The sequence below is a fragment of the Stegostoma tigrinum genome, chromosome 15 (assembly GCF_030684315.1).
Source record: "Stegostoma tigrinum isolate sSteTig4 chromosome 15, sSteTig4.hap1, whole genome shotgun sequence".
Lineage (NCBI taxonomy): Eukaryota > Metazoa > Chordata > Chondrichthyes > Orectolobiformes > Stegostomatidae > Stegostoma > Stegostoma tigrinum.
This window is the reverse complement of record NC_081368.1, coordinates 61,795,909-61,823,605: the sequence shown is the minus strand read 5'-3', so window position 1 is coordinate 61,823,605 and position 27,697 is coordinate 61,795,909. Positions and strand designations below refer to the sequence as shown.

General features: G+C 38.8%; 1 protein-coding gene across 5 annotated transcripts in view; it reads right to left on the bottom strand.

The window, feature by feature from the left end:
* lrch2 (leucine-rich repeats and calponin homology (CH) domain containing 2) overlaps nucleotides 1-27,697 on the bottom strand; it is a 114,010-nt gene that overhangs the window by 46,391 nt on the left and 39,922 nt on the right. For 3 of the 5 annotated variants that reach the window (XM_048544187.2, XM_048544193.2, XM_048544190.2), the window contains exons 4-12: nucleotides 21,207-21,312; nucleotides 20,975-21,111; nucleotides 20,689-20,819; nucleotides 19,316-19,403; nucleotides 11,074-11,185; nucleotides 7,579-7,691; nucleotides 4,777-4,841; nucleotides 2,733-2,840; nucleotides 1,974-2,051 (exon numbers count right to left, since the gene is read on the bottom strand). In XM_048544187.2, coding sequence (XP_048400144.2) covers nucleotides 1,974-2,051; nucleotides 2,733-2,840; nucleotides 4,777-4,841; nucleotides 7,579-7,691; nucleotides 11,074-11,185; nucleotides 19,316-19,403; nucleotides 20,689-20,819; nucleotides 20,975-21,111; nucleotides 21,207-21,312 — 938 coding nt within the window. The remainder of the gene's footprint in view (nucleotides 1-1,973; nucleotides 2,052-2,732; nucleotides 2,841-4,776; nucleotides 4,842-7,578; nucleotides 7,692-11,073; nucleotides 11,186-19,315; nucleotides 19,404-20,688; nucleotides 20,820-20,974; nucleotides 21,112-21,206; nucleotides 21,313-27,697) is intronic. The other 2 variants (XM_048544191.2, XM_048544192.2) reach the window with 1 other exon arrangement.

Here is a 27,697-nt window from a genome sequence, read left to right as displayed (position 1 = left end):
TAGGCAGCATTTATTGCCCATCCCTAATAACCCAGAGAGCAGTTCAGTGTCAACTACGTTGATGTGGGTCTGGAGTCATGCGTAGGCCAGACTAGGTAAGGATGACAGTTTCCTTCCCTAAGGGACATTAGTGAACCAGATGGGTTTTTATGACAATCGACAATGGGTTCATGGTCATTATTAGGTTCTTAACTTCAGGTATTTTATTGAATTCAAATTCCACCACCTGCCATGTGGGATTTGACCCCAGGTCCCCAGAATGTTATCTCAGTTTCTGGATTGACAGTCCAGCAATAATACCAACAGGCCATCACCTCTCCACTGGGTACAATGATGCTTTGAGCAGGAGAGAAGACAGGAGGCTCAACTGGAGAATAAACAGCAGTATGGACTAGTTGGGCCAAATAATCTGCACAGGATGTAAGCATACAAACAACATGGTGAAAAGAAAAGATGGATGAAATGTTACACTTGAGTTGAAAATGTCAAGCATTTTACTTCACAAATTACAGACACAGCTAGCTAACATGAACTAAAATGCATCAGTAAAGAAGCAGGTCCCACAGTCCATTAATAAATTTAAAGAAAGGAACTGAAACATTAAAACAGGTACTAGAACACAGAAAAGATTAATTGTAAAACATTCAAGATGTTATGCCACATGCAGAATAATAGACTGAGTTAAAAAGTCCTGGGAGATTGACAGCACGGGTTCATTATTTTCAGACGCCTCATTCAAATTTATCATCTGTGTACAGAATCCCCCAAATCACACCTCTTACACCCATTTGGCACATTATAGCATTAACTACATAGTCTACTTAACTGAGGCATCAGGAATTTAACAATACCTAAAGTGCAAAAAGAAAGTAACAAAAATACAATGGACACTACTTGACCACTGTACACAATGGAAAGTGTTTACTGTCAATGAGAGATTTTGGAGATCCTGATGGTACCAGTAGCTACTCACTACCAGGGTGGCACGCTGGCTCAGTGGTTAGCACTGCAGCCTCAGCACGCCAGGAACCCAGGTTCGATTCCAGCCTCAGGTAACTGTCTGTGCAGGGTTTGCATATTCTCCCTGTGTCTGTGTGGGTTTCCTCCAGGTGCTTCAGTTTCCTCCCACAGTCCAAAGATGTGCAGGCTAGGTGGATTGGCCAAGCTAAATTGCCCAGAGTGTTCAGGGGTGTGTGGGTTATAGGGGGTTGGGTCTGGGTGGGAAGCTTCAAGGGGCAGTGTGGACTTGCTGGGCCAAATGGCCTGTTTCCACACTGCAGGGAATCTAATCTAATCTCCTGTTTATGTAGTGCAGACTCTAGTTTTTGTTTTAAACTCCAGCTGGCCTAATTAGGAGCAGCAAATAAAGACCATTACCTATGCTTAGATCATTCCAAAGAAAAGATTGTATGGCTCAAAATTCCAACAGTTATTTGGCTTCACATACTAAAACAGAATTCAGCAATAGCCAAAATAAGATCTCTTAAAGAAACTTAAGCTAAATAGATGTCAATGGAGATGAAAAACTCTAATCTCCAATCATTACTGAACTGCTAACAAGCAATGGTTAACTATACACGCTAACCTAGAAGGCAGAGCATATCCGATTTAAAAAGATTTGAAATCTTAAAATGGAAAGTATCAAACTAATGAAATGACAAATCTGCATGCAAGAAGACTTCCAACAAATGATATAAGCATACTATCCTTTGTCCTGAACATTTTGTTTATTCCCCTTTTTGTCGACTATATACAATTGTGGTATAACAGAACAATATCAATATCTAAAAATCCAGAATGGCAATCCTAAAAAAACTTCACCTGGCACTTTCCATGGACACAAGATCCTGGGCACAATTTCATGTTAGCACTGTGTGTGCCAGCTGAATATAACTGGTTTAACACTTGTCTTGGAAATTTGCATAGTGCTACAAGAAAGTCACTTCCACTATTTTGTTGCTCTGTACATGTACCTTGATCCTGGTCCTGCTGCCTTTCTCCTCTCGACAAAGTTTTCATTGAATGATGCTTTAAAAGTTAATGGTCTCCGTCTGTACTCAAACATCATGAACATCAATCATCCCAGTGTGAAACAAGGAAGTAAAAGGCATCGGAAAGCATATGGAAGTTATTAGTAATAATATGCAAAAGAAAATCAATACTAGGTATTTAATATTCTAAAAATAAAACTGCCATATTTGGCAATATATGAAATCATAAGAACAGAAAGATTAGCAGTACTGAACTGGACTGCACACCAAAATCACAAAAGAATTAGGTAGAAAGATTAAAAGAAGAATGCAAAAAGAGGCAGAAATATACAAGAGAGAAAGACAAAATTATTTTAAAATTTCATGGTCCCAAACAAAAACAGATTTACAAAAATGTTATCTTCAAGATACCATCTAAATGAAACCTTAATGTCTAAAACTGCATCTCTCTGCCTTTACAATGTTACCTTTGAAAAAAATGCATCCGGTATAAATTTCATGCCTTTTTGCAAAACGTTTTACGTGCTTCTACAGTAACATATCACATCACGGTGGCTGGAGTTAGGCATTGTAATTAACAGCAAAGTGAGAATTACTCAATTATCAGGTAATTTGCATCATGCCACTTCAAACTGAAAGTAGACAGTATATTTTAATTAGACGTATTGTTGACAAATCATTTTACTGTATCCAAATAGTTGCTGTAATTTCAAAATTGAGAAGAATAAAAGTGCAACCTACCTGTTATGTGGGTCTTGTTGCAATAATTGAGCAGCTATTTTACGCAAATCAGTCACTTCCTTCAACTCATCCTCATCTTGTATCATTTGCTGCAAATCCCTTGAAGACCTGCAATTTCATAATGAAATAAATATTACTTTTGAGGAAACATCTGGAAAAGACTCAAAACACATTTTCAACCACCAAACATGACTCTGAGCAATTAAGTGATATGATTTTAATTTTATCTCCCCCACAATATAACAGTAATACTTTAATTCATTAGATAAGTTTTTATTTCCTGGTTATGGATATTAAAGGGAGCTTAGCTGGATTGTGAAACTTCCACTAATGTCAAAAAAATAGCAAACTTCTAAAAAGCCTCTTGCAGTCTTGATTTTATTTTTAAATGAAGACATATGGGTCTTGTAACATTCAGGGCATCCCTCCAAATACATTTTACAGAAACAAAAATACAAAGTGCATTTCCTGAGAATCCATCTATCTGGTAGCTATGGGAACTTCTGAGAGATCCCAAAGTGCTAAGAAATAAAAACTGCCTGTAATGCTAGCAGAGTTATTTAAGAAATCAGTAAAGTGGGGACATAATAGATGTAGCAATTCACTGGATTGCTATGAACATAAACTTTGCTGAAAGTATTTTCCCCCATTACAATTTTTTCTAAGTCTAAAATATTCCATGTACTATAAACCATTTTTGGGGTGCTCCAATAACACAAAATGCTCTAATGACCATTTTTATACTAAGATTGATCATGAATAGTTGAACGTAGAGATTTCAGAAACAGTTCGAATTTTTGGTTTTTACCAGCAAATATCTTCTTTTGAGAAGAAAGTCTGGACAGATCAGGCTTTTAGCCGCTGCAGTTCAGCAAAGTAAGAAGCGGCACAATTGAAACACAAAATCCTCTGGGATCTGAAAAGGGTGCATAAGAAAAGGGTATTTCTCCTTGTGAGAGAATCCAGAACTCAGGGTCACTGTTTCAATGTCAGGAGTCACCCACTTAAGACAGATGTATGGAAAACATTTTTCTCAGAGAGGATCGGGAGTCTTTGGAGCACTTTTCCTCAAAAGGTGATAGCAGCTGAAACCTTAGATAATTTTGACAGAATTCAATAGATTCTTGACAAGAAAGGAGGAAAAGGTTTACTGAGGGATAAATGAGAATGTGGTGCAATCAGATTAGCTATGATCTTGGTGAATGGCAGTGTGATTTTAACAGGCCAAGTGGCATATACCTGTCCTAAATGTACATCTTCGCATGTATCCAATGGCTTTGCAATTCAAGAAATGATCAAACTAAGTGTGCAGCAGCAAATAAAAAAGGTAATCTTCGTGGTCAGGAACTTTTCTAGAAATTCTCTCAACAACTTGGTCAATTTTATTTGAAGTTTTTCTAACGGCTCTTTTTCTTCAGTGCGAACATCTCAACCTCCACAAATTTTGATGGTTGTCAGTTTATACAAGATGAAACATTTAAAGTATTATATACGATTAAAACTAATTACAGACAAGAACAGATGTGTGTTTACATTTTTAACTTTTCTAAGAAAACTAGATGAGTATTAAATTGACTGGAAAATGAATTATTTTCCCTCAAGAGGTACTGTAACCCGTAAAAGAACAGTACTAACATGAGGTCATTCAGCCTAGAGTGTGCATCAGTTTTCAAAGAACAATTCACATCTCACCAATTTTTGTCCCACCCACCCAGTTTCCATGCAATGGTTTCTCTTTCATGTTTATTCACACCTAATGTGTTTCAATTACTCTATCATGCACAGCATTTGAAATCCTAAGCACCTATTGAGTAATAAAGCTTTTCATGTCATCTGCTTTAGTGAAGCACATTTTAGCAAATACCTTTTAATTGCTGTGCCGTCATCTATTTTCTTCATTAAAAACAAACAAAATCTCCAGAAGTCTATTTCAACGATTAAATTAATTGAAATACAGTAACTACTTTCCAAATTTGAAGTATGTAATGATTTCAAGCTCGGGTATCTGTCATTTTTGACATTTTAAGTGACTACATGTTCATACCGTGGTTCATCTCCCCAGTTATTATCTTTTGCAAGCCGTGATTTTTCAGGTAACTTCCCTCGTTCCTGAAACAGAACACATTACAGAAATCAGTCATCACCGTCATGCAAGCTATACTTTATAATGGACACCAGGCATGAAATTTTGTGAAATCATCGCCCACCAAATTTTTTTCACGTTACTATTTGACCACAACATACCTTTGAAGTTTCAATGTACAACTTTAGTTCAAATGCGTAGGTTATATTTTGAGTTAAATTAATTCAAAATATTTTAAGAAAAAAACTGCGTAAACAATAAACAGATCACAGAATCCTTCAGCCGCGAAGATTTCCAACTTTTTCTTTATGGTCAATGTAATAAACATATTCCCAATTACCAACTGCAGAACGCCTACTCATGTCAGAAAATATTTCAAAATTCAGGAACAGCTTCAGCTGTCAATGGTCTGTCTAACGTACATTACCTGCCCCTCAACAGTAATACCTTACATTCTATTAAGCTGTTGTCAATGAAGGAAAAGTCACTTTTTTAAAAAATAGACAGCAAAAAAACTACATCTGAAAAGTTATTCTTTGAAGGGCACTGATAAAGAAAATATGATTCATGCTTGAGGTGCCACATTGGAAGCACTTAATAAAATCAAGTCACATTTTATTAAATGAATGTAGCAAAATAAATTGGAAGTTCTTCAAAAATTAGGCGGAAGGATATTTTTCAGATTGTGCAAAGCTAAACACTGGTGTCCTCCAATGGCCAGTGGTGGGGCCAGTGTTCTTAACATTTAAAAATAATTTAATATCAAAGCAGCCAATTTGAGCATTTTCAGATCACTAAATCGGTAGCTGGATTAACTGAAGAGGTAAGCAAGTGACTTTAGAAGAGAATCACAGGTTAGGAAATTGAGCCAAATGTTAAAGTTATAGTCCACACAAGAAAGGGAAGCACTACATTTTGAATGATTAAGGAAGTATTAAATTGCAGAAAAGGTTAGGAACAGCACAGTACAGAATCATAGGTGATCACTTTGTGAACTGTATCATTTTGGTAAAACAAACCAGGGCGAGACATACAGTTAAAGGTAGGACCGTGGGGAGTGTTGTCAGGCACAGAGACGTAGGGTTCAGTTACATGGTCCCTTAAAAGTGAAGTCACAGGTAGACAGTGTCGTGAAGGCGGCATTTGGCAAACTTGCCTTAATTAGGAGAGCACTGAGTATAGGAGTTCAGATGTCATGTTGCAGCTGTACAGGACATCAGGTGAGGACACTTTTAGAGTACTGTTTAGGGTTTTGGTCACCCTGCTACAGCAAGGACTCTAAGTTGCAAAGGATGCAGAAAAGATTTACAAGGATGTGACTGCGATTATAGATTTTGAGTTACAAGCAGAGGCTGGATAGGCTGGGACATCTTCCTACTGGAGCACAGGAGGTCGAGGGATGGCCTTAGAGGTTTAATAAATAATGAGGGGCATATAAGGTGGGTAGTAAAGCTCTTTTCCCTAGGGTAGAGAAATTCAAAATAAGAGGGGATCGTGAGAGAAAAGATTTAAAAGGGGCCTGAGGAACAACTTTTTCACACAGAGGGTTGTGCATCAATGGAATGAACTGCCAAAAGTAGTAGTAGATGCATGTACAGTTACAACACTTAAAAGACGTTTGGACAGGTACATGAATAGGAAAGGTTTACAGGGATACAGGCCAAACACAGGCAGCCCAGTTTCCCAAGCTGGACCATAAGGTTCTGTTTCTATGCTGCATGATACTATATATATTTAGAAATTAGAGGACAGGTTGATAAAGCAGCACCAAATAAACATCCAGGACTTAATACTGTTTAAGAATTGGTGTGTAATAAGCCAAGAAGCAACATTAAAATTATGCAACCATTTATTAGGTTACAACTAAAACATCATGCTCCGTTATGGGCACTACAGTTTAGAATAGATGTTGAGGGCAAAAAAAGAGGCTGCGAAGTAATTCATTTTTGGAACAAGTATGGTAGACTTTATTTACCAAGACATGTCAGAAAAATTAAGGGTTTGTTTTACTACAGCTAGTAACTTAAGAGATCTGATTTCAAACAGCCAACATTTGAGGTTTAAGAGTTGGAACAACATGGCAGATGCAGTGGTAAAGGCTGCCTGAGGTTTTTTTTTCAAAGCTATGAATTGAGTTATTTATTGGATTTTCAATTTAAGTTTACTTCAATGGCAAACATGTGTCTTCTGGCTCTATTTTCCTACCTATTATCATTTTCAGATAATGCAAATTCTGAAGCATAGTTTTAAGACATCACATATTTGCATGCACAATGTGTTCAGAGAACAGAATACTGGAGATTATGCGTACACTAATATTTACAAAGTACAACATTCTTTGAAATGTAATCATTTGAGCCCCAGGGATCATTCCATAGAAGTATATGATGAGGTTCAACAATGAAAAACAGATGTTGAGAGTTAAATATTAAACTATGCTTACGAAGGACAAAATGAATTTGAACGTAACTGGAAACTAAAATAAATTACTGGAGAAATTCAAAATGCCTGTCAGTATCTGTGCAGGGAGAGCTTGGTAATACTTCAAGTCTAGCTGCCCTTTTTCAGTTCTGATGAAGCAACACTCTGCTTTCTCTCTACAGATGCCACCAGAGGTGCTGAATTTCTCTAATAATTTCTGTTTCTGTTTCAGACCTTCAATATCTGCAGCTCTCTGTTTTATCTAGCAGAATGGGCACTGTGAAAATTCACTTAACATTACGCTGTATCTGTTGCTTCTGTACACAAAGTGAAATGTCTTACTTTTAAGTAAGTAACAAATGGAGGAATTCGATCAACATCTCCAGCTTCAGATGGTGGTGTCTCTTCCTCATCTGCATTATCAATCAAGTCTAAATGCTCTTGGTCCAATGAGGCTAAAACAAAATTAAAAGATGTTGAAAAGAAAGAAATGTTTTCTAAAACAAAAGTTGTGTAAAATTGAAACTTTACTGAAAAAATTAATTACGCACAAGTCTGTAAGGCATTTGTCTTGAAACAAAACATCAAAAGTAAACTTAAGTTTGGTACAAATTCCAGATTAAGTCGTTTTCAAAATCCTGAACATGCAAACATGCTTCCAATTAACACTCCTGTTTCTGCAAAATGGTTGTCTATCTTCTATGGTTTAGAGGGGTTGCCCAATAACAACAATTTGCATGTTGAAAACACAATTGAGAAAAATGTTCCACGCGATTTGATTGTTCCGTTCCCAACATCACGCTCAGGATACAGTTGCATGGAAAACCAACGTACAGGAAGATCAGTTATCAAGTTTAGACTAAATTTCATTTATAAAAATTAATAATAGAACCCAAAGGCTGACAAAATTTGACATCAAGCTTCAGAAGGTCATGTGACATTAACTTGGCTAGAGGTAGGTTTAAAGGAGCAATCAACATGGGATACACATACAGGCAGTCACTTTAGAATTGATTAAAAGCAGGTGAGAGGCCAAAAAGGAAGAAAGCAGAGATCCTAGGAGAAGGCACAGAGATGGCAGAGTCAGGATACGAGATAATCAATCTAGGATAGGATTGAAAATAATGATGAGCATTTTAAAATCCAACTAAGTAACTAAGTCATAGAGCCATGCAGATCAGGAAGCCTGCACATTTTGTCTCTGTAGAGACATTTGATACTAACTAAGATAGTTTCAAAATTTTTATTATTAGAATACGTGGTCATCAAGAAAATCCTACTCTATGTGCTGGAGGAAGTGAAGACAGGATCAGGCTTGGTTGTTATGAATTAATTTAAAATTTCTAAAATTCCTTCAATTCAGGGACTGTTATTTTAGATTGGAAGATAGCAAACGTAACTCCTCTGATCAAAAAGGGAGGGAACCAGAAATGAAAAACAATAGCACAGTCAGCTTAATTTCTGTCATAGGTAAAATATGTTACATACAGGCCAGAGATAATAGGAACTGCAGATGCTGGAGAATCCAAGACAATAAAATGTGAGGCCGGATGAACACAGCAGGCCAAGCAGCACCCCAGGAGCACAAAAACTGACGTTTCGGGCCTAGACCCTTCATCAGAGAGGGGGATGGGGTGAGGGTTCTGGAATAAATAGGGAGAGAGGGGGAGGCGGACCGAAGATGGAGAGAAAAGAAGATAGGTGGAGAGAGTATAGGTGGGGAGGTGGGGAGGGGATAGATCAGTCCAGGGAAGACGGACAGGTCAAGGAGGTGGGATGAGGTTAGTAGGTAGATGGGGGTGCAGCTTGGGCTGGGAGGAAGGGATGGGTGAGAGGAAGAACAGGTTAGGGAGGCAGAGACAGGTTGGACTGGTTTTGGGATGCAGTGGGTGGAGGGGAAGAGCTGGGCTGGTTGTGTGGTGCAGTGGGGGGGAGGGGGACGAACTGGGCTGGTTTAGGGATGCAGTTGGGGAAGGGGAGATTTTGAAATTGGTGAAGTCCACATTGAGACCATTAGGCTGCAGGGTTCCCAGGCGGAATATGAGTTGCTGTTCCTGCAACCTTCGGGTGGCATCACCACACAACCAGCCCAGCTCTTCCCCTCCACCCACTGCATCCCAAAACCAGTCCAATCTGTCTCTGCCTCCCTAACCTGTTCTTCCTCTCACCCATCCCTTCCTCCCACCCCAAGCCGCACCCCCATCTACCTACTAACCTCATCCCACCTCCTTGACCTGTCCGTCTTCCCTGGACTGACCTATCCCCTCCCTACCTCCCCACCTATACTCTCTCCACCTATCTTCTTTTCTCTCCATCTTCGGTCCGCCTCCCCCTCTCTCCCTATTTATTCCAGAACCCTCACCCCATCCCCCTCTCTGATGAAGGGTCTAGGCCCGAAACGTCAGCTTTTGTGCTCCTGGGATGCTGCTTGGCCTGCTGTGTTCATCCGGCCTCACATTTTATTGTCTTACATACAGGCCACTTTGACTAATTACCTTAAACAGATCCAAGTCAACTTAGCTTTGCAAAAAGGAAATCACGTTTGATTAATACTTTGAGGGGGTTAGTGTCTCACAAACCTGATTGAGTTCTTTTTTTAAAATGGGGCCTGGGTAGTGTTATAGAACAGAGACACCTATGGGCTGAGGTACATAACTGACATTTGGATCACAAGGCGGCAGGGTGATCGGGAAGGCATTTAGCATGCTTGCCTTCATTGCTCAGACCTTTAAGTGTAGGAGTTGGAATGTCATGTAGAGGTTATACTGGATGTTGGACTGAAAGATCTGTTTCCATGCTGTATGACTATGCCTCTAGGTAACAAAATATGATTGCCAAATTTGCTGCTGACACAAAAAAGGTAGAAAAGCAAGTGGTGAAGAGAACACAAGGTGGCTACACAAAGATAAGATTGTTCATATGAGGGGTTAAAAATATGGAAAATGGAGCATATTGTGGAAAAATGAGAAACTTTGGCAGAAAGGATTAAAAAAGTGTTATCTAAATGGTGAGTGATTGAAAAGTTCTGAGAATGTAGAAGGATCTGGCTGTCCTTATGCATGAATCATGGAAAATAAGTATGCAGTACAGAATGTAACTCGGAAGACCAATAAAACGTTATCATTTATCTTAAAAGAACAGAATACAAAAGCAGGAATTCTTTTGTTGTACTGCTGAGGCTGTATCTGGAGCACTTGCACACTATCAGTCACCTTATTTAAGGAAATAAGGTGTAATCGTGGAAGGCATTCAGAGACGGATTAGGAGACTAATACTTGGAATGAGAGAGTGTTTAATAATAAAGGGTTGGACAGGCTAGGCGTAGTATGCTGGCGTTTTCAAGAATGAGAGGTGGCCTGATTCAAATAAAATTCCTGAGGGACCTTGAAAGGGTAGGTTGGAGAGGATGCCTCTTCTTATGGGAAAATCTAGAACTTGGGCCGCTGTTTAAAACTCAGGGTCACCCACTTAAAACCAACATTCTTAGGCTCATGAATCTTTGGAACTCTCTTGCTGAAAAAGGTGGGGGAGGTAGAGTCCTCGAATATTTTTAAGGCACAGGTTGACTGATTCTTATTAAGCAAAGGGCTGAAAGGTTATCAGAAGTTGGTAGGAAATGGAAACAAGGGTATATTCAGGTCAGTCATGATGTTATTGAATGGCTTGAATACCTGAATGATCTACTGCTCTGAACTGTATGTTCATACAACTGATAAGACACCAGACATTGTTCAGGGCTCAGAAAAGGTTACTGCAGTAGGGAGTCACCAAAGAAGCAAAGAGAAAATGGAATAAAAAAAGGTCAAAATTTCAAAACTAAATCTGCAACATACTTACTTTTGAGAGAATTAAGTTTATCCCCAACGAAATGATTGTCTGATTTGAGGGGCAAATCCTTGGTTATTTCAGACACCTGAGAATGTAGGCTAATTGTATCATCATCTGAGGGCTAAACAAAAACATGAATATGACGACCTTTGCCAAGGACAGAAAATTAGAATTATTTATTATAATTACAAATCTTATGGTGTAAAAAACTGAATTGAAAATTAACTGAATGGGGAATTTTTGCCTACAGTCATGAAATATTCTCATTATGATACATCAATACCTATGTGTCTAAACACAATCCTGTCAGCAGTCAAAACTTTGCTTAACAATCTGTAGCAATTCCTATCTACATCCTGTCTCTGTAAGACCTTAAGATATAGGAGCAAAATTAGGATATTTGGCCCATCAAGTCTGTTCCAACATTCAATCATGGCTGATATGTTTCTCAACCCCATTCTCCTGTCTCCTCCCCATAACGCTTGATCCCCTTATCAATCACAAACTTATCTCTGTGTTAAATACACTCAATGGCTTGGCCTCCAAAGCCTTCTGCAGCAAGGAGTTTCACGATATACCATTTTCTAGCTAAAGAAATTCCAAATCCTCTCAGTTCTAAAGGGTTGTCCCTTCACTCTGAGGCTCTGCCCTTGGGCCTGGCCACTCCAACTAGTGGAAACAGTTTTTCCATGTCTACTCCAACAAGGGTTGCCAGTATTCTGTAAGCTTATTTGAGATCTCCCCAAATTCTTCCAAACTCCCTCAGGTACAGATAGAGTCCTCAACCACTTCTCAAATGACAAGCCTTTTATCTGTGGGATCATTCTTGTAAGCCTCCTCTGGACCCCCTTCAATGCCAGCACATCCTTTTTACATACAGGCCCAAAACAGCTCACAATGTTCCAAATGCAGTCTGACCAAAGCCTGATGCAGCCTCAGCTGCACATCCTTCGTCTTGTATTCTGGCCCTATTGAAACAAATGCTCAAATAGCATTTGCCTTTCCAACTGACAAGTGAACTTGCATGTTAATTTTAAAAGAATCCTGAACTAGGAGTCCCAAGTTCCTCTGAGCTTCAGATTTCCCCAATCAGCCTTTCTCCCATTTAGAAAACAGAGGTGAAGACTATTCTTCCGATCAAAGTGCATTACTTGATGCTTTCTCACACTGTATTCCATCTGCAACTTCTTTGCCCACTTTTCAAGCCTGACCAAAGTCCTTCTGCAGCCTCCTCACTTCCTCAAATGCTACTTGTCCCTCCAACTACCTTTGTATCATCTGCAAACTTAGCAACAATGACCTCCATTCCTCTGTCCAACAGTGACTCAGTCATACAGTACAGAAACAGACACTTTGGTCCAACTGCTCCCACATAATCCCAAACTGAACTAGTCCTGTTCCTGGCCATTAGCCACCAAATAGTTCCTACTCATGTACTTATTTAAAATCTCTTTTAAACGTTGCACCTGTGTCTGCATCCACCAGTTCCTCAGGAAGTTCATTCCACATGCGAAACTCCCTCGAAAACATTTGCCTCACGTATTTTTTTAAAGTGTCTCTCCAGACCTTAAAAATGTGCTCCCTAGGCTTGGAAACCCCATCCCGAGAAAAAGGCAACTACCATTAACACTGTCTATACCTCATTACTTTATAAACTTCTATCAGGTCGCTTCTCAATCTCCAGTGAAAAAAGTTCCAGCCTATCCAGCTTTCCTTTATAACTCAAACCTTCCATAGCTGGCAACATCCTGGTAAATCTCTTCTAAACTCTCTCCAGCTCATTACTATCGCTCCTATAACTGGGCGACCAGAAGTGGATACAGTATTCCAGAAGAAGCCTCGTTAATCTCCTGCACAATCTCAGTATGACTTCCCAACTCCTATAATCAAAGGACTGAGCAATGAAGGCAAGCATTCCGAACGCCTTTTTAACCACCCTGTCTGCATGTGACACAAACTTCGAAGAATTATGTACCTGCATCCCTAGATCCCTCTGTTCTACAACACCACCTAAGGCCCTACCATTAACTGTATAAGACCTACACTTGCTTGTTGTACCAAAATGCAATACCTCGCAATTCTCCAGATTGAATTCCATCTGCCATTTTTCAGCCCACATGACACATTTCTTCAAGATCCCTTTGTAATCTTGGAAAACCTTCAAGGTCTCTACTGTGTCACCAATTTTGGTGTCGTCTGCAACCTTACTAACCATGCCTTTTATATTCTTCAAAATCATTTATTTAAATGACAAACAAAAGATGACCCAGAGCCAATCCCTGTGAAACATCACTCTCCGCAGGCCTCCAGTCCAAAAAAGCAACCCTCCACCATTCCTCGGTCTCCAGCCATTTAACCGATTATGCATCCAATTGGCAAGCTCACCCTAAATCCCAAGTGACCTAACTTAACTAATTAGTCTACTATGCAGAGCCTTGTCAAAAGTTTTACGAAAATTCAAATAAATACTGTGTACTGCTCTGCCATCATCATCATATTTGGTAACTTCCTCAAAAGACTCATTCAAGTTTGTGAGAAACAATTTTCATCACACAAGATCCTGTTGACTAACGCTAATCAATTTTTACCTCTCTAAATGTCCATAAATCCTTTTTTTTAAGATAAGGATCCTGCAAACTCCAATAGTCACCAGCAACCATCAGGCAAAAGCCTCCTTCTGCCTTCTCATCTGTCTTCTGCCAATCAACCAATCTTCTATCCACGTCAGTACCTTGCTCATAACACGATGAGCTCTAATCTTATTTAGCAGTCTCCTGTGCAGCACACTGTCTACAAATAATAGCTTAATCTACATTTCCAATGTAAAAAAATACAGTTTTCCTGCACTCTCCTTGGCAATTTTGATTTTGCCACTTATCAAATCCGCAACAAGTTCCGAACATTGCAGTCAGAGTCCTGTGTTGCATCAAATCCATAAACTCAAATTTTTCTTTCTTTCTCTGTCGAATTCTGACGTCAAAGTGTTAGGACAAGGGCAAAGTCTTTATCCCCATCTTAGAATACCAAAAATGATACAAGTGGTCCCCACTTGACATTTGGCCTCCTTTCCTGTAAGCCTAAATTGCTCACATCTTGAAATCAAGACCTAATCAACCTTATAGTCACTTCGTCTCCATTCTTTGGAACACACACCCAAACGAACATTACCGTGGTGCTGTTCCTACATTTTAAATCTCCAAGAACCTTGGTTCACTAAACATTCAGACCATTTCAACTGGCCCTGTCATTCCTTCCCAACCTATGCGGATGCATTCTCAAAGGAGCACCCCCATCAAAAAATATTCATTATCAAAGTTAAATATACAAAGCACATTGAAGATTCAAGGTATTCAAGATGCTAGGCATCTCAATCCCACAATTGGGAAGTAGCCTCTGAAAAAGACTTAATATTTCACTTTTGTCCCACAGCAGGAAATGGTAAAGCTGCATCATTATGTTACTATAGTACAAACTAGGATCTCCATTGCTAACTAGCTCAAAATGGTGTGAAGATAATTCCTAACTATTTTGTTTTTATTTATTCATTCACAGAATGTGGTCATTACAGGCTACGCCAACAATTTTGCCTAGAAAACTCAACTAAATCACTGAGCAGGTTCACAGTACAGAGCAGAGCAGTAATTTACTACAAACTGATGTTGAATTAGTTGAAAAAGACATGAGAAAGTCACGACAGTACAATGAAAAAGTTTACTGTTGCAGTGCCTGCTATTTCTGAGTTAGCAGAGAAAGAATATTATCAACTCAAGCTATAGAAGTTTCACCTCACAATGTACTTTTTAATGCTGATACCAATGAAAAATAAAGTAGTTATGCCAATTGCCAGTGCTGACAACCCCTCACATTGAATTGTATACAATTCATAATTTTAATGAGCTAATGCAAAAACATTGAACATTTGTCCATAAGTGGGACAGAAATACAATGCAGCAAGTCTTGCATTATTCACAGAGGGGTAAACAAAGTTAATACTTCAGGTTGATGACAGAGCCATGAAGGATCTTTTGAAATCTAGCTCCTTTTGTAATACTGTAAAATAAAGGAACAAACTGTAGTTTATGAGACCTTGCTACACGCAATGAGATAAATAGCCATATTATCTGTTTCAGTCATATTATTTGGGGAAATAAACATAGGACACTAGGAGAACTCACTTATCCTTCTTTGGCACAGACAGGGAATCATTATATCCACCCAAGATGGCAAATTGACTCTCTGCTTCAAGGGCAACATGATGATTCAGTGGTTAGCACTACTGCCTTACAGCGCCAGTGATCCGGGTTCAATTCCATCCTCGGATGACTATGTGACGTTTACAAGTTCTCCCTGTGCCTCTATGGGTTACCTTCAGGTGTTCTACTTTCCTTCCAGTCCAAAGATGTGCAGGTTAGGTGGACTGGACATGCCAAATTATCTACAGTATCCAGGGATCTGCACGATAGGTGAATTAGCCACAGGAAATGCACGGTTACGAGGGGTGGGTCTGAGAGGGATGCTCTTTGGAGGGTCAGCGTGGGCTCAACTGGCTGAATGGCCTGTTTCCACACAGTAGGGATTCTATGATTTTATTCCATGGTTCACTCACATCCCTAAGCTGGGGCTTGAATTTTTCTTTTATTCATTCATGGGATGAAGGCATCGCTGGTTGGGCCCAGCACATATTGCCCATCCCTAATTGCCCAGAGGGCAGTTAAGGGTCAAATAAATTGCTGGAGTTACATGTAGACCAGACCAGGTAAGGATGGCAGTTTCCTCCCCTAAAGGGCATTAATGAGTCAGATTTTTTTTTTCCAATAACTGATAATGGCTTCATGGTCATTAGACTCTTAATGCCATATTTTTACTGAATTCAGATTCCACCATTTGCCATGGTGGGATTTGAGCCTGGGTTGCTAGAACATTACAAGGATCTCTGGATTAACAATCCAGCAATAATTCACAACCTTCTGGCTCAAGTTATGAATACTGTCACTAGGCCAAAGATGACAAGAATTTTGAAGGTCAAAATACTATCAAAGCAAAAACAGGTTTTCAGAAAAATAAAGTTGCATAAAGTACATCTGCTTTATTGTGACTGAAGTTATTCATTTTCCTTGAGGGGAGAAACGTTCTGCATCATGTACTGTATTAGATTAAAACTTTTAATAAGCAACTCAAACTTCCAAATCTTGGGAAGATCATCTCAAATTTTGTCTACATATCCTTGCCGTGAACAAACGTTCCCAATCCTGGGCATTCTGAAAATTATCAACATCCAGATTCTAACCTTAACAATATGGGAAACACTAAGCACAAGCTGGATGTTTCCCCAGCCATGAAAGAAAAGGTTGCTTCAGTGAGCTGTAATCACGCAACTCATGAAGTTCTTGGTATGGCTATGCTAAATATGATATGGTAAAAGGTCACAAAAATAAAAGAAAGAAAAGGTTTCTTGTAAGAATGGGGACTAGACAGTAGATCAGGTTGTGCGAGAATGCAGTGTTGCATCGGAATATTGTCTTAATGTTTTTGGAATTTCTTAATAATATTTTCACTTCAAACATCGCCACATTACTTAGAAAGGCTAAAGTGAATGGAAATTGCATTTTTCATTTGTAAAAAGTCACAGCACAGAATAGGCAAAGTTGATTGTCTAAGAGAAGAGCTATTTTTTTAAAAAAGGGAAAGCACAGACTGCCGAACAGGGCCAATTCTCCACTGCCACTTGCTGGGCATGTCTGTCAAAGCAAGATTAGAGAGTACAATGGAAGGAAAAGTGCAAGAAAAATTATGCTGCTGTGTAGGATATCCTCAAATTTGATAACTTCTGTGGAAGAAATCACCACAGTTACACAGCTGGCTTTACACAGAACTATATTGCAGGGAGCTTGCCAATACCTGTTCCAGCTCTTTGAACCAGCTATTCAATTAATCTCACATTCCTGATGGTCCCGATAGCCCTGCAAATCTTAAACTTTCTTGAAATCATACTGTCAAAAAATTCTCATCCTCCTCACTTCTCACTAAACAAGCTGAAGGCTATCTGAAGCCTGGACACAATATTAATCCATTTACCTTACTTGGGCTTCAGAGACCCTAATGTTAATGGGCATCAATTAAAATGTTAGGCAAGATAGTAAGAATTCTGCTAAGAGGCAAATTCTTCGGTGTCAGTAATTAAGGGATCACATTCATCAACATGTATGGTATATGAGATAACGACTAAGGTAATGACTGGGGAGTGGCTTAGTTTTTAAAGAGGTTAAATGTGCCAAAATGATCAGGGCAAAACTCAACACAGATGTGCAGCAGCAGGTTATGTTACCAACATGCACAAAGTGAACAGGATTTTTCCAGAAGCCGAGGGTTTAGGGGTCTTGTCAATGTCTGTGCGTTTATTTTGATCTGCTTTCTACAATTTGTTAGGGTATATTGCAGTACTTGCCATTCCTCAACACTTCATTTAAAAAGTTCAAAGTCACAAATAGCAAGTTAAAGTACCATTCCTAGAATAAATTAGCCAGAAATACCAGAACAGCATGTTAGTAAGATTGACAAATTTAGAAGCAGCGTTCTTTTTGCTGTAATTGTGTTACATTCAGGTCAATACATATATACCTGCCTAGGCAGATTTAACATTCACTACTGCAAAACAGCATTTGACAGTGGCAAAGTGCCCAATCAAAACTGGGGTTAATAAGATTCATGGTTAAAATTCCCAACTGACTGGACTCACGTAGCACAAAGAAAGATAGTTAAGGTTGTTGGGGGTCAATCATCTCAGTCACAACACATTGCTGTGGGATTCTGCCTTAGTTGTACCATGACCTTTCCTCCAGCACAAGGGCAAAAGCTGAAATGTCCTTTGGGGATTGCCAATGTTCAGCACCCTTCACTACTGCTCAGTAACTGAATCAGTTCATGCTTATATGCAGCACCACCAGGCGTAGAACAATAAGCAGCATTCACATCACATGAATGCCAGGCAATTAACATCTTCAACAAGGAAGGCTAATCATTGCCCTGATACTCAATGACATTACCAATGCTGAATCACCCACAATCAACATCTTGCAGGTTACTAGTGACCAGAAACTGAACTAGCTCATTTGTATTAGTACACTGGTTACAAGAAAAGTCATAGCCTAGGATTTCCATGGTAACTGACTCACATCCTGACTCCTCATAGCCTCTAATGCCTATAGCCTCTGCAAGGAACAGGTCTGGAATGTAATGGAGTACTCACCATATGCCTAGATGAGTGCAGTTTCAACAACATTCAAGAAACTGAACACCAGAACATTGGGGTTGATCAAAGAGGCTGCTATCAACCACCATAAACATTCACTTCCCGCATCAGACACACAGAAGCAGTAGCAAATGTATAATTTACAAGATATACAGTAGCAACCCACTCAGTCTCCTTTGATAGCATCTTACAAAGGCATGACCTTGTCAATGTAGAAGAACAAGGGCAGCAGATACATGGGAACAAAAACGTTTACAAAATTCCCTTTATTTCACTTATCATTCAAGCTTGGAACTATATAGTTGTATCTTCACCGACACCAACCTAAATCCCTGAACTGCCATGCCATCAGCATTTGGGATGTCTATTTACTCAATGGACTGAAGAAGTTCAAGGAGGCAGCTCATCACCACTTTGTCAGGAATAATTAGGGATAGGTTATAAATGTGGCTTTCTCAGCAACATACACATAGCCTGACAAATAAAAAGGAAGTTTCATAGGCTCTAAAATCAAAATTACAAATTGCACAACTATTTTTTGTGAGAAAAGGAAAATAAAGTGTTTGAATTCTAGTGTGTGCTTTCCCTTCATACACAAGCAAAAATAAAACGTGGTCCACACTTGAACGTTTTTGGGCAAGGCTGTGCATTCATGACTATGATACAGTCACTGGGTTTTGGCACTACAGGCGAGGTTATCTTAATCCAGAGTATGTTTACATATTTATAATCAATTTTTTGACCTGTGGGTTAAACATCAGTACCCACTGAACACAAATCAACTGTCTAATATTGTACTGCGTTCCTGTCCAAAGTACATTAATAATTGTAGTCAAATGAAAAGCCCTGTTTCTGAAAAAGAACAGCGATGATAAACCAAATAGAGGTTATTACTCCATAAATGGGAAATTTATATGAGGTTAGTGCATATTGATCACTTGAGAAAGAGGGGAAGTCATTAAAAAAAAATCTGAGCTGCATTAAACAGTCAAAAAGACTCACTTCAGTTGTAGACAATCGCTTATCACCATTATCACTACCAATGCCCGAATCAGGACCATGGTTTTTCACGGGATAAAAGTCTTCCATGCTGAAAAATATAAGGGAATATTACAATTAAATAAAATGAAGTAGTAGGTACAAGACAAAATCATCCATTTCATATACAACAACTTTAGCAAGGAAGCAGAAACCCTGAATAGTGACAAAAGTTTTTAGCCCAATTTACAATTCATTCCATGCACTCTGATAAGTGGATTTGCAAACAAATCTCTGCAATATTCTATGCCGCACTTTCAGTTGTCTTGAATTTCTTTTGACTGCTTCAACTGGCAAATGTCTATTTTTTTTTTAAAAAGCCAAGTGTCTGAGAACTTGTTAGATTATTGCATTAATGTTCAAATGTACTGCGTCATTATGACTATTTATTTTGTATTGCAAATTGTGTGTTTTTGGCATTTACTACAAAAACTGAAAGGCAAAGGTATCAACTTCGACTTATTCCAGTTATCTTAAATTTTAGCTGCAGGTGTGAATATGATTGATCCATTACACATTTTTCAAAAACTGGCAACTTTCCTAGAAGTCAATATAAGATTGGAAGAAATGCAAGAAGTTATTTGACCTCTTAAGTCTGCTCAGTGACATTTTGAACAACTAAGAAACTAGAAATTCATTAATCATTTCAACAAAAACGTGGAATCTTGAATTTCATAAATAGAATGAGTACAGAAGCAGGGAGGTTACGTTGAACCTTTATAAAGGCTCGGTTAGGCCACAATTGCCATGTCCATTTCTGACTCACTACATTTTAGGCTGTGAAGAACCTTGATTCACTAGAATAGTTTCAGGGATGAAAGATTTTAGTTATAAAGTCAAACTGGAGAAGTTCAGGTACTTCTCCTTGGAGCAAAGGCAGTTGAAAGCCGTTCTGAAAGAGACTGATTTTGTTCTTACTAATTTTACATGCAAAACCCAAAGAACACAAATTTGAACTTTTTATGCCCAAGGTATGGAGCATTCAAGAAAGAATTTTTTTTTGAAGAGTGGTAATGATCTGGAAGTTGCTGCCTACACAGGGTGGTGGAAGTGGAGGTGATCAATGTTTCAAAGGGAACTTGGATGGACACTTGAAAGAAATAAGTATGCAGGGCTATGGGAATAGAGTAGTATAATAATAATCACTCTACACAACGCCAGTGTTGACTTGATGGACAAAATGTCATCTCTGCCGTAATAACTCAACATCCTTATTCAATGGATTAACACAATTTCAAAACTTACCAGTGTTTGACAGCTTATGCATTCGCTTCCATTTACACTCACGTGCCGCAAAATGGAAAATTTAGATTTTTGAAATAAAACAAATAAATAACCTGTCTGTAAGAGGCTGAGGAAGTGCTCTCTTATCCAAAGAAGGGAGGTCCAGAGAATCTGGCTTTTTGTCTATCCGGCATGACTGCATGTTCAGGAATTTGAATATGTGCACTTTACCTTTTAGACAAATCTGCAGGGAATGGAAAAGTTTTATATTTTAAAGCAACCAATCTCAGCACATTCATACAGAATATTAAATGAAACAAACTAAGACGTCAATGAGAAGTTTATACTAATTTAAATCAACATTACAAAACATTTACCTATGTATGCTTTTACACAAACCTGTGCTGGAGGTGATTGCATTGGGTTGTTATCTAATATTATAACCTGAAGGTATCGCAATTTTCTAAAGGTGATGGGTATTTCGGTCACTTTATTGCAGGAAAAGTCTAATTTTACAAGTGGAAGTTCTGCCAATTCTGAAAAAAAAAGGAGACAAATACATATGTGTGCACATCTCAATAAATCTGTACACTGAATAGAATGTAAAGGAAATAAATATTTAACTTCTTACCCTCAGGTAACACCTGCAGATGGTTCCTGCGTATATTTAATTCTCTGAGTGACTGAAGTTTTTCTATTTGATGTGGGAGGATTTGAATTTCATTACAACTAACATCCTGTGAAAAGGCAAATATACAGAATTCTATTAAGTATATTTCATATTTATTTATTTACTTCACTATGGAAACTTTACATATCCAATTTGTTGACAACTAAGCATTCGCAGTCAGCCGGACCTGCAATTCTAAACCTCAAGCTTCATTTAAATTAACATGCCCAGGTGCTTATTCAATTTTAAAAACATTTTCAGGAAAATGTTTCGAACAATTTGCCACGAGCTAGCACTTGATGCAGGATCACTGCGCCAAATACAAATTGTCGACAAAAGTCGTTCATGACAGACATCTGGGTGCTTCCAATGTGTATATTCTCACTAAACGCAACAGGGATTTCAGTTATGGCATTCATATATTACCATATTAGACACTCCTGACGAATCCTCACGAGCCTTGCATTCATCAAATCTTCCAAATTTATATTGCTTAAACAACCAGAAGTACAAGCAATCTTGGAATGGTAAAGACGAGGTGCCCATTCTTCCCAGACTATATTCAAATTCTGTTCAGTGTCTTTAATCTCCTCTGGGAGCTTCTCACCTTGTTAATACAGCACCAACTTTTATAAAATTCACTCCAACTTCTAATAAGCGACATGAGGAGACAATCTTAAAACATGCTCTCATTGAGCAAAGGAAAAGAAACTCAATTAAGAGAATGGCCGCAAACAGGAGGGGAATTTATTTTCATGGAAACAGAGAATGGCTTAACAGCTCCTTCCTAAATGCACTGTCCGACTTTAAATTTCACCCAATTAAAATGCCCAGAATGTTTTAATCAGCTTCACATTAACACAAAATAGTAGTGTGGTGTCTCACAGTCTGATGTAAACGCAATGAGAAATACTCATCGATCAGCAGTCAACATTTCACTAATTACAGCTTTTAAATTGTATCCCTTGAGCAAATGTTTGAAAGCACTCAGGAATAAATGTGGACTATTAAGCACACAGTGCATTAATTGAAACATTCTGGTGTCAGGCATTACTTTGGTACAGATGTCCAAACTTCAGTTACAGACAATAGGAAAATAACGGCTTAACGGACTCCGCTGATTAATTCTGTTTGCATATGATTGACTGGATGTTTTTAAAAGAAAAAAAATGAACCATAGAATTCAGGAATGGAAGGCGGCCATTTGGCCCTTCCAGCTTGCTCAGCCAATCAATTTGATCATGGCTGATTCTCCCTCTCTCTCAATGTTACTTTCTACTTTCTTGTTATAAACCTGAATGCTTTTAAAGTCTAAAAATCTCCTTATTAAATATATTCAGTAATTTGGCTTTCATAGCTTTCTGTAGAAAAGAATTCACAGGTCCACTACCTTTTGCATGAAGAAATACTTCCTCAGTCCGAAATGGTGTATCCCATATCCTGTGACTGTCTTCTGGTTTTAGGCTCCCCACCCAGTGAAAACATCTTTGCATCTGGTTTGTCCATTTCGGTCCAGTCAGAATTTTATGCGTTTCAGTCAAATCCCTTCTCAACCTCCTAAACCTAGTGAATACAGACACAGTCAAACCAATCTCTTCTCACAGTGCTGTCATCCCCAGTACCAGCCTAGTGAGTCTCCACTGCACTCTCTCTATGGTAAGTATATCCCTTCTTAGGCAGGGAGATGAAACTGCAGTCAATAATTCGGTGTAGTCTCACCACAGCCCAGTACAACTAACACAGGACTCAATCATCTCCCATTGAAGGCCAATATATTATTTGCCTTCCTAACTGCTTGCAGCAGTCTACAAGCTGGTGTACAGGACCCCTAGAGTGCTTTATACATCCAAACCTCTCAATATATCACCATTTAAATAAAATCCTTCCTTTCTGTTTTTCGAACTGAAGTGCACAACTTCTCACTTAGTCACGTTTTTTTGCATCTGCCATGTATTTGCCCACTCTCTTAACTCATCTAAATTACCTAGAAGCCTCCTTGCAAGTGTCAATCCTGCCCAGTCCTGTGTCATCAGCAAACTTGGAAATGTTGCATGTCATTCCCTCATTCAGTTAAGTTATACATGATCACGAACAGCTGGGGGCCCAAGCAATGGTCCGTGCATACCCGACTAGTCATTACCTGTCAACTAATTCTCAACCAATGCCAATATGTTATCTCCTATTCCATATGTTTTAACTTTGTCCAATAACCTCTCATAAAATGACCTCATCAAAACCTTCTGAAAATCCAAATACATCACATCCACTGGCTGTCTTAGTTCTACTAGTTATATCCTCAAAAATAAACTCTAGAGCATTTGTTAAGCATAACTTGCCTTCATAAACTCTTGCTGGCATTGTCTAGTTCAAATGATGCTTTTTCAATTGTTCTATGATCATGTATTTTGTAAGACGCCACCATTTTCCCCACTGCTGGATGTTCAGCTAACTGGTCTTTACATCTATGTTCTCTCTCCCTCCCCTTTTAAATAATGGGGCTACATTTGCTATCCTCCAACCTGTAGGAACACTTCCAGATGCTAAAGTTTATGGAATTTTGGAAGAATGAAGAAATTTAGGAGTTCCAGTAAATCTGCTGGAGAGACAGATAGTGGATATATTGCTCATTTTTCAAAATCCTATAGATTCTAGAACGGTGACTAGAGATTTAAAGATTGCAAATGTAACTCCACTGTATAAGAAAGCAAGCAGAGAGAGAAAATATGAAACTACAACCCTGTTAGCCTGACATCAGCACTGGCAAAAATACTAGAATCCATTATAAAGGATGTGACAACTGAACACTTAGACTATAATGATCTGACTGGGTTGGTTGAAATGGATCTATGAAGGGGAGATGATGTTTGATGCCAAACATGGCAAGAGATTTTTGAGAATGCTACTAGCAGAACAGAGAAGGAGGAATCAGTGAATGTGATGTATTTGAATTAAAAGGTCAAAAAAAATCATCATAGTGTCAGAGGGATCTTAGGGCTGTATCCCCACAGAGACGCCTGGTGATGTTTCAACCCAATGACCACCACAACTCAGGTAAGCGGAGAAGGTGAGAAGGAGAGTCTTTCATGGAAACCTCAGCCAGTGCAGAAATTGAACCCAATCTGCTGGCATCACGATACAGCTGTCCAGCCAAGTAAGCTAACAGACCTCAGAAGTTAAAGTCAAAAGACCACAAGGCTGCTCTTTCATTAGACACACGCAACCAGTGGTGGTTTAGCCTGAAGATCAGCATAACTCAGGCACGGGAGAGGTTGAGAAGGATAATCCTTCATGGCAACCTCAGCCAGGCAGGAACTGAAACCACGCTGCTGATATCACTGCATCACAAACCAACCATCCAGCCAACTGAATTATTGGGTCACTCGCAGATTGTCGTATTCCCTTGTCAGACAAGGATCAGTGCTCAGGCCCTCACTATTTATAATCCATACCAACAAACGGGACAAATTGTAATAATTTGAAGTTTGTGGGAACGTCGTTGTCAGGACGATGCAAAGAGGACCTGGAATGGTTCAGTGAGTGAGAAAGAACATAGCAGATGGAAAATCAAGTAGATCAGTCAGAGGTTATCCACTTTGATAAAAGAAATGAGAGTGCAAGCTATTTCTGCAACAGAGGAAGATTAGAAAGTATCCATGTCCAAAAAGATGTTCTTATTCATGAGTCACTAAATGCCAAAATAACAGCAGCAAGCAATTGGGAAAGCAAATAACATGACGTAACAATTTGCATACTTTCAACAGAGGGAACATGGGGACACTCAACAGACTAACTGCTGGGATAGCAGGACAGTCTGATGAGGTGAATGAGCTATACTCTAGAATTTAGAAGAGCAAGGATACAAAGCAACCTCATTAAAACCTACAAAAATCTGAAAAGGATGAACAGGGTAGATGCAGGAAGAATATTTCCCCTTAGCCTAGTACCTAGAATCAGGGACAGTTTCAAACTGATGGCAGAGCTACAAGAAGGAAATGCTTCAATTAGAGGGTCATGAGTCTTTGGAATTCTGTACCCCAAAGGGCAGAGGAAGCTCAGTCAATAAGGACGTTCTTGGTGGAGACTGAGAGATTTCTAGATACTAATGACATCAAGGATCATGGAGATAATGTAGGAAAATGTACTGGGGCAGAATCTCAAATAGTGGAGCAAGCTTGAGGAATTGAATGGTTTACTTGCAAGGCTATCTGCAGAGGCAGTATCAGAGGTAGGCTGAGGTAATAATTCAGTTTAAGATACTTGGAGGCACGCTGCAAAGTCACATGTGGCACCCATAAACAAATATCAACCTATTCAGATGGGAGCTTACTGTTGAATCTATTTCTTAATGAATGCCTTACGAAGCTTGGCAAGGTTTACAGCCTAGCAGTTACTCTTAAGCTGGAAGATCTCCTGCTAACCTGAGTGAACCCATTCACCATTTTCAATTAATTGGAAAGTTTTTCTTTATGGCAATTATGGATGCAGCTGGCGAAAATCTCTGACTGTTTCTACCATCCCAGAGGGAGGCTCAGGAATGCTTTCCTGTTGTCAGGAGAAAGCTGAACTCAACAAGTTCTAAACCCAAGTTACAGGTAAATTGGTTTGAAGCTTTCAAAAGTTTGTTTGAATTGGAGAATTCTCACCTGGGAAAGAAATGCAAAATGAATCATGTACACTTAAAATTTTACAAGAAATTAACTTAGTATTCATGAATGGTGTTGACCTTTTCATGGTTTTTTCACTCAAGAATTTAAGTGAAATAGGACTGTGGTAACTACATGGCAACACAAGTTATTATTAACAGCTGATGTGTCTTCTTTTAAAATAAATGCCTTAGAAATTATTATAAATATCAATTACAGACAGCATGACACAATTTGTTCACCAAGAGAAAAATAATAAGATGATTTAGGGAATTTCAAGTGGTTAAAAAACATAGCTTGAGGACTGTGTTTTATAATCCCAGGCATTCTCTCTAAAAACTTCCCTAGATCACAAAGCTATGACACACGATAGGGCATGGTAAGTTTAAACAAGGTCATGAGGATGCACCAATACACAAATCAAAACAGAGAAGTAGCTGAATTTTATTGCTAATTGGAATTGGGTACATCAATTATCCTCAAATAAAATCAAGATATCCTGAACACAGTTGCCAAAAATACCAGATGTATCATAATCAGCAAAGTAGTAAGTAGTAAAATACGAGATCTGCGAGGTGCTGTTAAGTAGATATTTAAAAGCAAGGACGCAAAAAAGATCAAACTGTGAAAATGTAAATAATACGAAGACTATCGTTTTATTCTTCTGTACTTTTGACTGTAGCTGGAAATGGGAAAAAGGGCTGTTTTAAAAACCAAAGACTGGAATAGATTGCTGAACTTTTTAAAAACAAGCTACCAGCAGTTAGTGCAAGAACTGTTTGCAATGTTGCTGTTGAAACAGTGGGAAGCAGATTATGTAAACACAGTGGTACCAAGGGTGAGTGTACAATGTCAGCAACAAGTAGCTAATTGGTTTGTGAGGATGTAACCAGTTGATGACAAAGCTTTCTGCCTGCCAACAACTACATGATCGGCTCCGAGGTGGCTGAAGAGCTTGGGTGTGAACGATATAGTCAAAGCCATTGGACCTCTGGAAGAGGTTTGTTCTTCAGTAAAAGCAAAACTAAAGCCTGAACAAAACCAGTTTAATGTTTCCTCACTAACTGCTGTAAGCAGTGTCTTTTAACCAAAAAAAATCACAGACTTAAGTCATAAGACTTTAAGAACCAGTCACTCTCTGTGCCTCTTGTGAGCAAGTGAGAGTACCTGAAGAGAGTGGGAAGAGCAGTAAGTCCCAACAAAAGGTTTACCTCAATAACCTTGTGGACAGAAACCATTGAAATGTCTTCCTAGTTTTTCTCCTCCATAACACCACCTTATCCCCCCCATGTGGCTATCTACATGAGCATTTAGGTGGAATTTTATAAAGGGGTTAGTGTTTTAACTAGTGAAGTTATATGTTGACTGTCTAAAGTCGCTTGCTGCTGCTAGAATATATTTATTTTTAATAAATAGTTATTCTTAAATATAGAACCCTGAGTCCATGGTTACTGTTAAACTCCGTTTGAAAAGACAGGTAAATTTGGGAATTCTGCATACGTTTATGAAATCTTCAATTTTTGCAACAATTCCAGGAATCATGCATAGTGATTTCTAGCATAGTAGCTGGGTGAGATGTAACAATAATTACAAAGTTTTATTCAGTGATCATCAGAAACAGGATTAGCCAGTAAGCCTGTTCCTAGCCCATGCGTGCTCTACCATTCAATAAAATCAGGGCTGATATGATTGAGGCCTTAACATCACTTTCCTGACAGTTTCCCCGAACTCTTGGCACTTTAAAGATCAAACATCTGATTAGCTAGGTGACAGAAATATTCCACAATTGTTTCTGCAAGATTCCAAAAA